The sequence below is a fragment of the Mirounga angustirostris genome, unplaced genomic scaffold (assembly GCF_029215605.1).
Source record: "Mirounga angustirostris isolate CCGP_5_RB_7025 unplaced genomic scaffold, mMirAng1.0.hap1 SCAF_32, whole genome shotgun sequence".
Lineage (NCBI taxonomy): Eukaryota > Metazoa > Chordata > Mammalia > Carnivora > Phocidae > Mirounga > Mirounga angustirostris.
Genome location: NW_026991740.1, coordinates 1 through 13,285, shown reverse-complemented (window position 1 = coordinate 13,285; position 13,285 = coordinate 1). Strand labels below are relative to the sequence as shown.

Sequence of the window (13,285 nt, the reverse complement as noted above, 5' to 3'; positions counted from 1 at the left end):
CCAGTATCCCAGGAGAACGGGTCATTTTCTAGCTGCACTCGGTGTCCCTGCCTCAGCACTGTTCCCAGTTTGCACCACATGAGTATTTGTTGTGGGGTCTGTTTGGGAGCACTTCCTCTACACACTTGTTAAAATAAAAACTATCTCTTGACATTGCCAGTGTCCCCTGGGTAGGGGATGAAACTGGTTCCATTCCCGGCATTAGGCAGTAAACTAATGCCTGAGTTATGAAATTTGTCACAGATGTCTTCATATTACAAGGGCCTCCGAGGAATATAAAATGAAATGTATTTTAGAAAAATTTTTTTTTTTTAATTTATTTATTTTGAGACAGAGAGAATGAGAGACAGAGAGCATGAGAGGGAGGAGGGTCAGAGGGAGAAGCAGACTCCCCGCCGAGCAGGGAGCCCGATGCGGGACTCGATCCCGGGACTCCAGGATCATGACCTGAGCCGAAGGCAGTCGCTTAACCAACTGAGCCACCCAGGCGCCCGTAGAAATTTTTGAATATTGTAGAAACAGAGGATTTTGTCTTAGGATTTTTTTTTTTTTAATTACCAATCTTTGGGGATAGGTTGAGGAAGAGCTTTGTAAAGGCAATTAACTGCATGAGAGAAATAGAGTTATTATGGTACAGTTATGTAGAGTTCTTAGAAAATTTTGGAAAAGATAGAGTTAATACATTCTTTAGAAAGGGACAGTAACTTATGAGTAGAGTCAAAATGTTGACGATCTTTACTTGAGACAAGGGGTATTACTGGAAGCTCACAGACCTATAGTTGGGTATTTCTGCAGAATGTTTCTTTAATGAGAACTCTAGCGATACCTTTATAGGTCTATAGACAGTATATCTGTGTATTTTGGAGGTCTTTCCCTCTAAAAATCACCTATTTGGCCCCCAGTTTTAACTTACATATATGTCTGGAATTATAAGCAGATGATCTCAAAACCCATTTTGTCCCTAAAACATTATGACCTTAGATAGATATGAGGATGGCATCTCTAACATTTGTATGATGTATTATTGCACATAGTACTTAAACATTTTTATTACACAGACACAACTTAAAAAATATTTTCTGAAAGACTTTCAAACTTTATCGAACTATATATAGCGGCGCCTGGGTGGCTCAGTCGGTTAAGCGGCTGTGATCTCAGGGTTCTGGGATCGAGCCCCACATTGGGCTCCCTGCTCAGAGGGGAGTCTGCTTCTCCCTCTCCCTCTGCCTGCCGCTTTGCCTGCTTGTGCTCTCTATCTCTCTGTCAAATAAATAAATAAAATCTTTAAAAGAAAAACTTTATGGGACTATATACATATATAGAAAAACTATACAGAAGAACCTTTCGTCATTTCTCCCCGTTGCGCTGCTTCACTCCATTAGAGTAAACCAGTCCAAGGCTCAGTTGGCTCTTTATTGTCTATTTCCTTTCTCTTCATGTGCATGTGTGCAAATACATAATGTTTTTTCTTTTCCTTATTATGTATTTTGTTCTCTTGCATTTCTTTTGTTGTGACAGGTCCTGAAGATCTTTCCAAAAGTAGAACTATGTTTAACCTCATTATTTTTAGTGATTGTGTGGTATTCCGTAATATGGTCATATGTTGTTTTATCTACTACTCTGTTGGTGGATATTATTTATATGTATTTTTTGCTATTATGAGTGAACACAGTGAAATTCTGTAAATCTATCTTTATGTACATATGTAGGTATTTCTATTCATTAGATTTCTTCATGGAAGTATAATTGCTGGTCCAAGAAAAGATACCTTTCAAATTTTGTTGAATATTATCAAATTGCCTTCTAGAAGTTTTTTATCAGTTAATAATTTTACCCACAGAGTAATTAAGGTATCTCCTTCCTTGTATCCTTGTCAACCCTGGATATATTATTAGTCTTTCTATTTTTAATCAAGTTATGGTTTACAAATATTTTTTTATCTCCTCTGCATTTTTATTAAAACTTTATTTTTACCTTCCTCCCTTATTTGCTATGTTTGTTGATTTCCTTGATATTTTAAAGAATACGCTTTACATTACAGAACAAGTCTACTTTATTGTAATTGTTTTTATATTTTATTTTTTATTTTTAATTGCTTTATTGGATTTATTTTTTGATTGCTATGTTCTGAATTTTTATAATTAGTTTTTGAATGTAGCTTTAATCTTTCTTGTTTTTCTAGTGAATATGTTAGAGCTGCAAGGTTTCATTTCGATCACTCTCCTAATAATATATTTAATGCTTTTTTACTTTCCTTTCAAGGCCTGTGCACTAAAATAGGCTGTGATTTGTGAAAATATCACAGACCTGCACTTATTTTAAGGTGCCACCAAAACCCTTATGAAGGTAGATGTGTTATAAATAAGTATTATTCCTGAAAAATGCTTAAGTGGAAAGATAATATAAACTTTCATATTCGTTCCAAAGGTTAGTAGTTTATTAGGAATTTCTTGTTTTTGACCCATATATCTGTGCCTCTACTTATATATTCTTACTTTATTTTTAGCAATACAGTATATTTACTGGTGAGATTTAAATCCTTATGTCGTACATTTTGTAATGTAATTAGGGAAAGCTATATGTTCAGCATCAAGACGATTTAATGTATCAGTGCAGTTTAGTGAGGGTCACTTCTTGTAAAAATACATTGAAGTGAGGCTCCAGCCAGCGTTTGATTGCACGAGGGGAGAGCTTGGAAGGTTGAACATCCTGACAGTGTAGTGCCCAAGTGGAATTTTTTATTGCCCGTCTTGAGAAATACTTTCCTGTTGTGAACAATTACACTTACTTTTAAAAAGCTATCATGTATAATTCTTAAGACATATTTTAATCGGTGATGGAATATGTGGTTTCTCATATTCATATTTCTCTATCAGTAGTATTAAATTTGTTCATTGTGAATTCAACATTCCATGGAATTTCAGTGTTGAATAATAATTCAGAAAGCACATTAATTGTGAAGCAATGAGGTACATTTCTCAAGATTTAGCATTATATCTGACTTGGGATGGAACTGATTTATATTTTAGTGAGAGGTGTTTAGAGCTTCAGCAACCAGCTTCACATTAAAGTGCCTGCCAGTCTTGCTGATGTTGCTGTCGTGTTGGTGACAGCGAGAGAGGCTGCGATTAGTATTCACCTCACACCCAAGGGAAGGCAGCTTGACCTGCAACGAAGAATGATTGACTTGTTTTGTAGCAGAAAATTTAGACTTTTAATAAACTTTATAAACCCAATGGAGAAAGCTGGTGAGCAGTTTCACTGAGGTTATTGGGTCTGCCGTTCTTTCTTTCTTTCCAAGAAATCAAAAGTGTTTATTTCAGTAAACTAAGTATTTTGGACAGTTATAGGATAAGTAGCATATTTAGTTCCCCAAAACTTAGGATTATGATGGAACTGTGTACAAATTAGTGCTTCTCTGTATCATTCTTCATCCCAGTGTATCATTTGGAACAGATACAAAATAGTGGAAGTTGCTGTTGGAAGCTTAAACAATTTCCATATGTATTGGATGAGAGTACAGAAAAGGGTTGGAAAGAGTGTTTGGAGAGCATCTACTCTTGTGTTTGCCCTTCCTTGTGGGAGGATTCCCCGAGAGAGCTCAGCTCTGGGGCAGGAGGACTGCCTGGTGGGGGGATGGGTCGCTCACCTCACCTCCCTCTTCGAATGAATTTGCTGGTTGAGTAAAATACGGATGAATCAATCATACATTTTAAAAATAAAATGATAGCGTCTCATGATTGTGTTTATCTGACAGTCATTTAATTTGGATTCTGGTATTTTTTTCTGTCAAAATGTGTTTTGTTTTAACAGAGAAGTGGAATTTCTCTGATTGGATGTTTATAAATTTTATAACTTGTTGCTATTAAAATGAATCCTGATAATTTAGATCATCTCTTCTGCTTAGAAAATTTTGAAACCTAGCATCTAACCCTTTAGATTTTCTATAAGTAGAGTTGGATTGTGTAGAATTGTTCATTAAAATGTGGGACTTAACTTCAAGGACAAATGTGAGTACTCAAGTTCTATGCTATCTCGGTATTCTTTAGATTAGAGCAAGGCTTCATGTGGTAACATCTGTTTTATACTTTTCCTTGAATGTGTTTGAAAGCAATGAATAGTGTAGAGTACCAATAAAAGAAATAGATTTATTATTCTTTCTACTGCTTCTTAATCTCTGAGAATCATGAGGTTTATAGAATTTTTTAAGATAAATTTCCTCTTCAATACAGTATTATGTAGTACATCAGGTTACTATAAAGTGGGTAGTTATTATCTGTCACATTACAATGTTCCAGGCACTGTACAAGTATTTTACATACATTGTTATTTAATTCCTACAACAATACCATTCTAGAAAGGAGGAAATGAAGATCTGGAGCTAGCACCTTTCTGTAGGTTTTTCAGATGTAGAGGATGTTGGAACTGGAATTTAAACCCACTCTGCTTGATGCCGGAGACTCTAGGGTGTGGGGGAAACAAAATCGTCACATCTGGAAATGTGAACTGTATCCCAGCCAAGAAGTGGACTTTAGGATTCCCGTATCTCATATGAATCGATGCTACTGATTTATACTGTGCAGGCGTCTCTTAGGATTTTCCTTCATTCAGCTCATTTTGTCGATGATCAGTTGAGATTCTGCTTATTATATATCCCCTTGATAGTAAAGAATTTTGTAACAGAACCCAAGTGTAATGAGATAAATTGACATTGAACTGAAACACCTAAATTTTCTGATCTGATGAGCAGTGTAGATCCAAGGACATTAGAGGTACAAAATATTTTCTCAACTGGATATTGACAGGTTTTTTATTGTTGTTATTGTTTGAAGTAAGTATGCAGAAAATCTGTAAGCTTGGTTTATTCATCCTTAACTTGGCTCCAGTTTATTTGGAAATTATGTGTTCTCTTGTCTCTCAGTAAATTGTATTTTTAGGAGTATTTCTGAGTCATAATTGTTCTTTATTATACTGTCATTCTTAAATACTTATGGCTAAAGACGGCTGCCAGCAACAGCTTCTTTGGCCATCTTTGGTTGGGAAAGCCATCGACAGAGATCCCAGGAAGCCTGGTTTAGGTCATGGGGTATGTAGGCCATTATCTGTGGAGGATATCATAGAGTTGGCTCCGTGTGATTATATGCTGATCCCTAAGGCCATGATGTGTTCTGGGACCGAGCACAGAGAGAAGGGGGGCCACCATTATCCACTTTTTGACTGTATATTATGTGGCTTACTTTCTGCCGACGTTTTGGAGCTTTGCCTCAGTGATAATGAAGTTAGCTCACTGACCACAGCGGCTAATCTGAGAATCGTAGTGGCAGGGCCTGGCCTTTTCTTCATTAACCCTGGAGACTGCGTTATTTTCCCTCAGGTCAAAGGAAGAAATGGCTAAGGTAAATGTAGTAATACTGAGTGTGACTTTGTGTGTATACCTTAATCCTTCTTTCTTTACCTTAGAGGAGGGATGCATTTTAAATATCCATTAATGTGTAAAATAAACATCTTAGAGGCTTACCCAGCCAGTCACCGTTCAACCCCAAACCTGAATTTGTACTTTGTGACACCTAAGAATGCTGCACAGCCCCCAGATGGCATGTCTTGATTTTTATAGTTTCAAGTCACATGGGACTTACTTCCTATACATGGTGGTTGGTTGTACCTTTCTTTCCACACTGAGTGATGGCCATCTGCTTAAAATTTTTCTATTTTGAGAATTTTTTTTTAAGTCCTTGACTATGTTATGGTTGTAAACACATGGTTTTTATTTACTCACTTAATAGGCATTTGCTGAGTACTTGCTGTGTATACATACACAACATACACTTTCATGAAGTCAGTTATTCTTCTGTATTGTATTACTTAAGACACTGAATCTTTCTGACAGAGGGGTGATTTTCTTGCAGGCAAGGAGGTTACCTGCTGGTAATCTTCACAGCCCTTACAGTTAGTCTATGTGTAGATTTATAATCATAAGCATGTATTAGATATAAAGTGTTATTTATAGTATGGGAGAAGCTATATAAAATGCTTAAATTATAAACTGGTGGGAAAAGATGGTGCTTGAGTAGATAGGCTTGTTGGTGTTGTTAATAAGCATTTACTGTATTTTGTAACAGAAATGAGATAAGCTTATTTTAGAAAATTGACAAAATACACTTAAGTAAAAAGGAAGAAACCAAAAATAACCCATAGTTGTAAAAATAAATCACTGATAAAAATTGATACCAATTTTCCAATTTTTTTCTGCAGATATATATCCATATATGTTTATGTAAACATATTGCCTCTCCTTCCATTGTATGGGCTATGCTCTATATTTTCATTTGAATATCATTTATGATAAACTTTTGAACATTTAGGTTGTTTCAGTTTTTCCTCCATAATAAAAAATCTTGCATTAAATATCCTCATTTCTTATCTATGAATACATTCCTCATCCCTTTGCATAACTTTCTAGAAATGAAATGTCTTGATTTAGGGGCATATAGAATGTTCTGGATCATGTAAGCATACACAGTGACAAATTGAAGAAAACTAATGCAGGAGGTTGATCTTCTTGGTAATGACTGATTCAGACCTCAAAATTGGATTTCAGCTAGTTAAATAAACACATTTTTTTAATGGGTTGTATACGATGACTAATCTTTAGCATTTTCTCTAAAACTTTGGGTACTTTCTCTATCCTTCCCGCCTGCCACTCAGAAGTGTTCTGTTTAGGTGCCACCTGAATAGTCATTTCTTATATTGCTAAAAGTAGATAATTTAAAGATAGAACACAGATTTTGTGAACTGAAATTTCAGGACTATGCTTTTCCAAAAACACAAATTTAGAAATAGCAAGATAACATTTGTTATTCTTTTTAGGCTGATCAGTTGATGTTCGCTTTGCATTTTGTTCGAGGCATGCATCCTGAACTTTTTCAAGAAAATGTAAGTGGGAATAAAGGAGGAAAATGTTAGAGTTACATAGAAGTTTGGTAATGGGCAGATTTATGGTTGGATTAGAAATAACTTTAGACTGGAAATTATCTATCAACCTGTTAATTTTTTACTAAGTCAGAATTTAGTGTAAGATGCTGATTTCTGCTTCTCCCCTCTGGGTGAGCCAAGTATTTATTCAGAGGTATGGTGAGGCAGCGTGGCTTACCACAGTGCTTCTGGACCTTTCTAGACCCCTGTGCCCTGCTTGTCTTGCTCGTACGGGCAGTGGAGCTAACACACGTACAAAGTGGAGCAACATGGGTGTATAGCGGCCTCGTTTATTCCCTTCACTGACTTGCTCCGAGTCAGCATGTGAAGCAAGAGGGTGGGCAGTTCTCAGAGGCTTCCTGGGGCCCGAAGCCTTATGTTAGTCTTTTTTATGTATAATTTATCTTCTTTGTCTGTAACTTTATTTCTGGTCTGCCCGATCATCCTCTCTCCAACTTGAAAAGAACCTCCTTCAAGTTAGAGCTAACTAATCCATCTCTGGTGTGATTCTAACATTTAAAAACAAATTATTTGTAAGTGATTTTCTGGTTTTGATGCCATTATCATCAAGTGAGTAGAGTAGCAGGGTGGGAGGGAATAGTATATGGACAGTGAGCTTTGACCTTCACCTCTACGTGGTCAAATTTCGTGTCCTGGGTTCTCCTTCTTTGTATACTTAAAAGAACGCAGACCTTTCCACATGCCTATTTTCTCTCTTTGTTTCTAATTCCACGCGCTGGCTGACTTGTATTGTTTCTCCTAAATTTGTTAATTTGACTCCTTTTATTTCCACCATTAGCTTTGATGCCTTTCCCCCCTCCTGTATCATGTTTTTCTCCATGATCAGTACGTTCCACACTGTGTAAGATTTAATATCCCCTAGTGTTCCCTGTTGGAGTATATGTAATTATTGGGAAAGGAGAACATTTTTCTCTGACTCCCACCTAGTAATAGTAATCATTTCTAGTCTCTTGTGACTGTATAGTTTCAGTAAGTGGTCATGCTGGGTGGAAGCAGGAAGTAATTTTGTTTTTTTCTATATTGCTCTCAAATTTTGTATGTTTTTTCTTTATTTGCTGAACAATATGTAACAAAGAATATGATAGTGCCCATTATTTTCTTGGGTGAGTTCAGGGTAAAGACAGATTTTCTCGGAGCACTAGATTCTGTAACCCTGGGTCAGTCAGGATTCCGTGGATTAATTTAAAAAAAGAATAATGGCAGTCTTCTAATCTGTTGGAAAAGATAAGTTAATGGAAGTACTTTTTTCTGTTTTTTCCCGGCATACACAATTTTTAAATTTTTGGTGCACTTTATTGCTTATTTATTAGTGAAAAATGGCATGTAATGGGGCAAATTAAGACAAATGCTGACTGAACATGACATGTAAATTTTTCGATGTTGAAACATTATAGGGAGAGAAATTGTAGTTACATCTTTTGCTTTAGTAAAATGATTTCTCGTACTTTGCATAGGAATGTGTTATGTTGTACATGAACTCATTCTTGATGTTAATGTTGTACCAGAAGTGGGAAGATGTGACATGAGTTTTTTTTCCATGTCCTTAGAAAGCTGCACTGTAAGCTATCTTTTAGGGAAATTGAGAAAATTCTGTTAACTGGTTAGTATTTTTATATTTTTTGTTTTACTCATATTTTTATTCAACAGGAATGGGATACGTTTACAGGTGTGGTTGTTGGAGACATGTTGCGGAGATCTGTAAGTAAAAATAATAAAATTCTTTCACTCTTAGGGAAAATAGTTCTGGCTTTGACTTCATGAGATGCTATTTGCTTCAGAGGAATTTTAAAGTACTGTTGAAATTATACTTTAACTAGAGGAATAGGTCCTTGCCTCTATTACTATAAAATGGACCTAAATATTTTTTGTCCTTAGAGACATATATTCTTATGAGAATAATACTAATTAGATACTAAGAAAGTAATACACTTTATAATCCTGGAAAAATAAAATTTTGTGTTATGACTAGGAAAATTCCCCAAAACTGAAGTTTAAAATTTTTAAAAAAATTTTTGGTAACTTCATTCAAATTTATCTTTTTCTTTACTAATTTTCTATTTGCACATGTAATGAATAATATTTTTTCTTCAAAGCAGCATACCCAAACTGTAATGCAAAATCTAGATTGTCTGAAATGCAAGATATTATTAAAAATAATGTAAAATTTATGGCAATTTTTTATTATTTTATTACATTTTTCTGAAGTTTCATAAAAGATTATGCACAATGAAAACGAATGCAACATTTGTGTAAATGGTTGTCTATACCTTGTTATATAGAATTTTACAATAGTAAAATAAATTAAGTAATAATACATAGAATGAGTTTTCAAATCAGTGTTCGTAAAATTAGCTAGCAGTCACTTGTTGATTTTTCTAAGTTTGAATTTTACCAAATATACCAAAGAGAATAATTGCTCTTATAAGGACTCTCAGCAGAGGATCCGGGATCAGCTCCCGTCTTGGATAGACCAGGAACGAAGCTGGGCGGTGGCGACACTGAAGGTATTCAGGACTTTTCTACTGTGGGGAGTACTTAAACTTCTTCTCTATTTGAGTTATCTGTTTATTTTTTTTACGTGCTCCCTATTAATACTCAGTGTTGATATTTCTGTGTATATGCCATCAAATCCCTGGGTAAAAGGATATCAGAGAATTAATTATTCTATTCTGATTAGTCCTTTAATCCTTAGTTAAATCTTTCATTCAACACATACATATTTGGTCTCCATTGCACAAGATTCTGTGCTGCACACCCACAGGGAATAGAAGGATAAGTAAACAAAAGATCTAATATGGAACGTGGAGGCCTTCTTTATAGAATAATTCAGGATTGGTAATGAGATGCAGTATGATGCTAGGAGTTTCAAATTCAAACTGTTTCTCTTGCTTTTATTCATCTTTGAAATATCCCTCACCCACAGCCCCTCTCCATCCTTGCGATCCCTCCCCGAGTTTTGACTCTCATCATTCACCTGGGCTTTGCTGCAGAGCCTCTGCTCCTGACCTCAGGCCTCTCTGTTTCCCTGTGTCCTCTCTGTCTTAAAGTTGACTTATAATTCAGTTTGCACTCTATTAAAACCTTCTGATGGCTTCTGTCACTCACAGGATAAAATCCCTTGACATTTGCATGAAAGATAAGACGGCCCATGACCTGCTCCTTGCCCACCTCTTCCATTTTATCTCCAGTCCACCCCTCACTGTTTCTTGCACTTACAGTTCGCGTTGCTACTCCCTCTACCTGGAATGCCCTGGGGCTGTGTTTACCTGTCAAACATCTATTTCACATTTGAAGACCTACCTTCTTCATTCTGTCTCTTCTGTTGGCATACATCTTGAACATTCCTACATCATAGTACCTGTCATACTGAGTCAGAATGATGCAGTGTGTCTGCCTCTTCTCCCAGGTTGTAAGTGCACTGAGATGAGGATCCATGCCTTGTCAAACTTGATGTCCTGACACCCAGTGCAAAACCTGACTTGTACATTCCTTTGATTATTCAGTAAGTGCCCCCTGTACTCCAGATGCATAGTTAGTTTTCTGTTAGGTACTTTTTTTGGTTGCACAAATTAAGATTATGAGTGGACAAGCTAATGAATGACAAAATAGGTGATGTAAGTTTTGCATTGTTCATATATTCTATTGAGTTAAGGTATTTATTAAGTATTTATAATATTGCTGGTTGACAGTGGAGAGCACAGATGTATAGAAGTCTTTGTTCCTTCTTTCTAGGAGTTTGTCACCTAGTGAAACACTTTTGACACAGTTATAAGACCTGGCTCATAAACTCCTAATGGGAAAAGTAATAATTATTGTTTGAACAGCTGATCTCCAGTCACACTTGGGGAAAAATCTTACGTTTGTAACCTAAAAATTGTAATGATGTTTTTTTTTCACATACTCATTTCTATTTAAGTAAAGAAATGCAAAATATTTAGGGAAGACAGCTTTCCTATTCAAAGAAGGCTTATAATACACATTGATGTTTTATTATCAGTTTATAAAACATTTTTAAGTGGATTATCTCATTTTTTTTTAATTTAAATTAGTTAACATATAGTGCAATATTAGTTTCAGGCATAAAATTTAGTGATTCTATGTGAATTATCTTATTTAGTTATACCAACCCTAAGAGACAGGTATTATTAAATTCTCTTTTTACAGATGAGAAATGAAAGTCAGTAGTAGTGAGTTAAATGAATGAGCCTAAGGTTTCTTCTTAATTTAACACAGTTTTTGAAGACCTATTATGTGCCAAGCAATCATCCTAAATACTTCACATGTATTATCTTACTTTATCATCACAATAACCTGATGAGGCCGTAATTATGCCTGTTTTAGAAAAGAGGAACAGGAGGTGGAGCGAGGCTAAATAATTGAGCCAGGATCAAACAGGTGGGAGGTTTGGGAGCTGTGATTTCGGTTCAGGCCTTCTGACACCAAAGTCCAAGCCCTCAGTATCTCGATTTTCCAACTACAGTGTTTTCCTTCTCTCTGTCTCCCCCGACTCCCCATCCCCAAGTGTGAGGTGGGTGCCGAGGGCAGGCTGCGGGGCGCGGGCCGCGGGGCAGAAGCGCGGTTCCAAAGTTCAGCTGCCAACAGTTCTGTCTGCGTTCTGGACTCAGGCCTCCTGGGTGCTTCTGTGGGGAGCCAAAGACAAGACAGACAGACTTCTGTCAGAATGTGTCCGTCTGTCTGTTCCCCGTCATCCCTCCCCTGCCCGGTGCAGCTGCTGCCGCATGGCACGTAGTAAAGGCCGCAGGGGCAGCTCGCGGTTCCTGGTCACTTACTGGTGACTTACTGGGTGCGCGGCATTATGCAGAATTTGAAAGGAGATCACCTCACCGACTGTTACAGCCCGATGAGGTACCTGACAGGTGAGGAAACCAGGCACAGAGCGACGTGGTCACTTGGAAAGTAGAGTCGGGATTTGAAATGGGGCTCTTTGTGGTCGAGTCGGAGCTGTTCACCACTCTGGACTGCCGGCTGTTCACGAATACCTGCTGAATCAAGTCGGTCGATTCTGCTCTGTTACCAGTCCGTCGTTTTTCTCATTAGTCATATACTTAGTGCCTACGACTAGTCAGCACAGTGCCCGTGGAGTGACAAGTCGATGTTTTCCGATAGGAAGAGACTGTGCTGAGCACACCTGCCTGTAGAGAATCTAGCAGGTACTCGAGGGTGATACGGCTGGCGCCACGCTGAGTATAGCCCTGGGGATTTGAGCAGAGTCCAACGTGAAACCAGCACGCCGCCTCACTGCCTCAGATTTCTAGCCAAAAGCATCTTGGTTATACAATGTGTAGCATAAATCGGTAGCAGTAGGCCCTTATGCACTAATTGCCACTAAATTTAATAGACTACCATCAAGGGTTATCCTAATAGGCTTAGATCACTTATGAAAAATAACGTGAAATGTACTTAATTTTCTGCTGTATGTTTCATTTTAGTTAAGTTACATAATGAAATTTGGGCAATATAATGGGTTATTTAGAAATGAATATAGCTACTTGGATGAAGCATCCTTAAGTATTTGACTTGGGTTTATATTATGTGACATTCTAGTACTCCAGATACAGGTCTTCCGAATTCACCATTATTTTCTTTATTTTTTATTATTTATTTATTTTTAAGATTTATTTATTCATTTGAGAGAGGGAGAATGAGAGAGAGCACATGAGAGGGGGGAGGGTCAGAGGGAGAAGCAGACTCCCCGCCGAGCAGGGAGCCCGATGCGGGACTCGATCCCGGGACTCCAGGGTCATGACCTGAGCCGAAGGCAGCCGCTTAACCCACTGAGCCACCCGGGCGCCCCGAATTCACTATTATTTTCAATACAAGTTCTCCGTCTATACAGGTTGACATTTCTGATGTACAGTGGCCCGGTGTTGGTAGAAGTCTGGGGGAGAGGCTGCTGGAGGGAAGGGGGGATGGGCAAAATGGGTGAGGCTGTGGGGCGAGTAAGTCTTGGGAGTGGAAGGCACAGCAAGGGGTGTGGTCAGGGCGTTGCGTGGTAGTTGCGTGGGGGCAGGTGGTGCTACACTTGCGTGAGCACAGCATAGTTCAGAGATTTGAGTCACCGTGTTGTGCACCGGAGACTGACGTCGCCTCTCAAAAAAAGTGTACTACACTAAAGAAATTGTTCTTTAATGGGCAAAGGGCCTGAACAGACATTTTTTTGAAGAAGTCGTACGAATGGCCGACAGATACACAGAAAAGGGGCTCACCGTCATTAGTCATGAGGGAAATGCAAGTTAACTCCCAGTGAGGCATCAGCCCACAAGTCTTGGGA

General features: G+C 37.7%; 1 protein-coding gene across 1 annotated transcript in view; it reads left to right on the top strand.

Moving 5' to 3' along the window:
* The window catches only part of DYNC2H1 (dynein cytoplasmic 2 heavy chain 1), a 146,964-nt gene extending 137,260 nt beyond the window's left edge, over nucleotides 1-9,704 (top strand). The window contains 3 exon segments of the mRNA XM_064583827.1: nucleotides 6,868-6,933; nucleotides 8,641-8,691; nucleotides 9,420-9,704. Of these exon segments, the coding sequence (XP_064439897.1) occupies nucleotides 6,868-6,933; nucleotides 8,641-8,691; nucleotides 9,420-9,689 (387 nt within the window). The 3' untranslated portion in view covers nucleotides 9,690-9,704.
* Nucleotides 9,705-13,285: the final 3,581 nt, after the last annotated feature.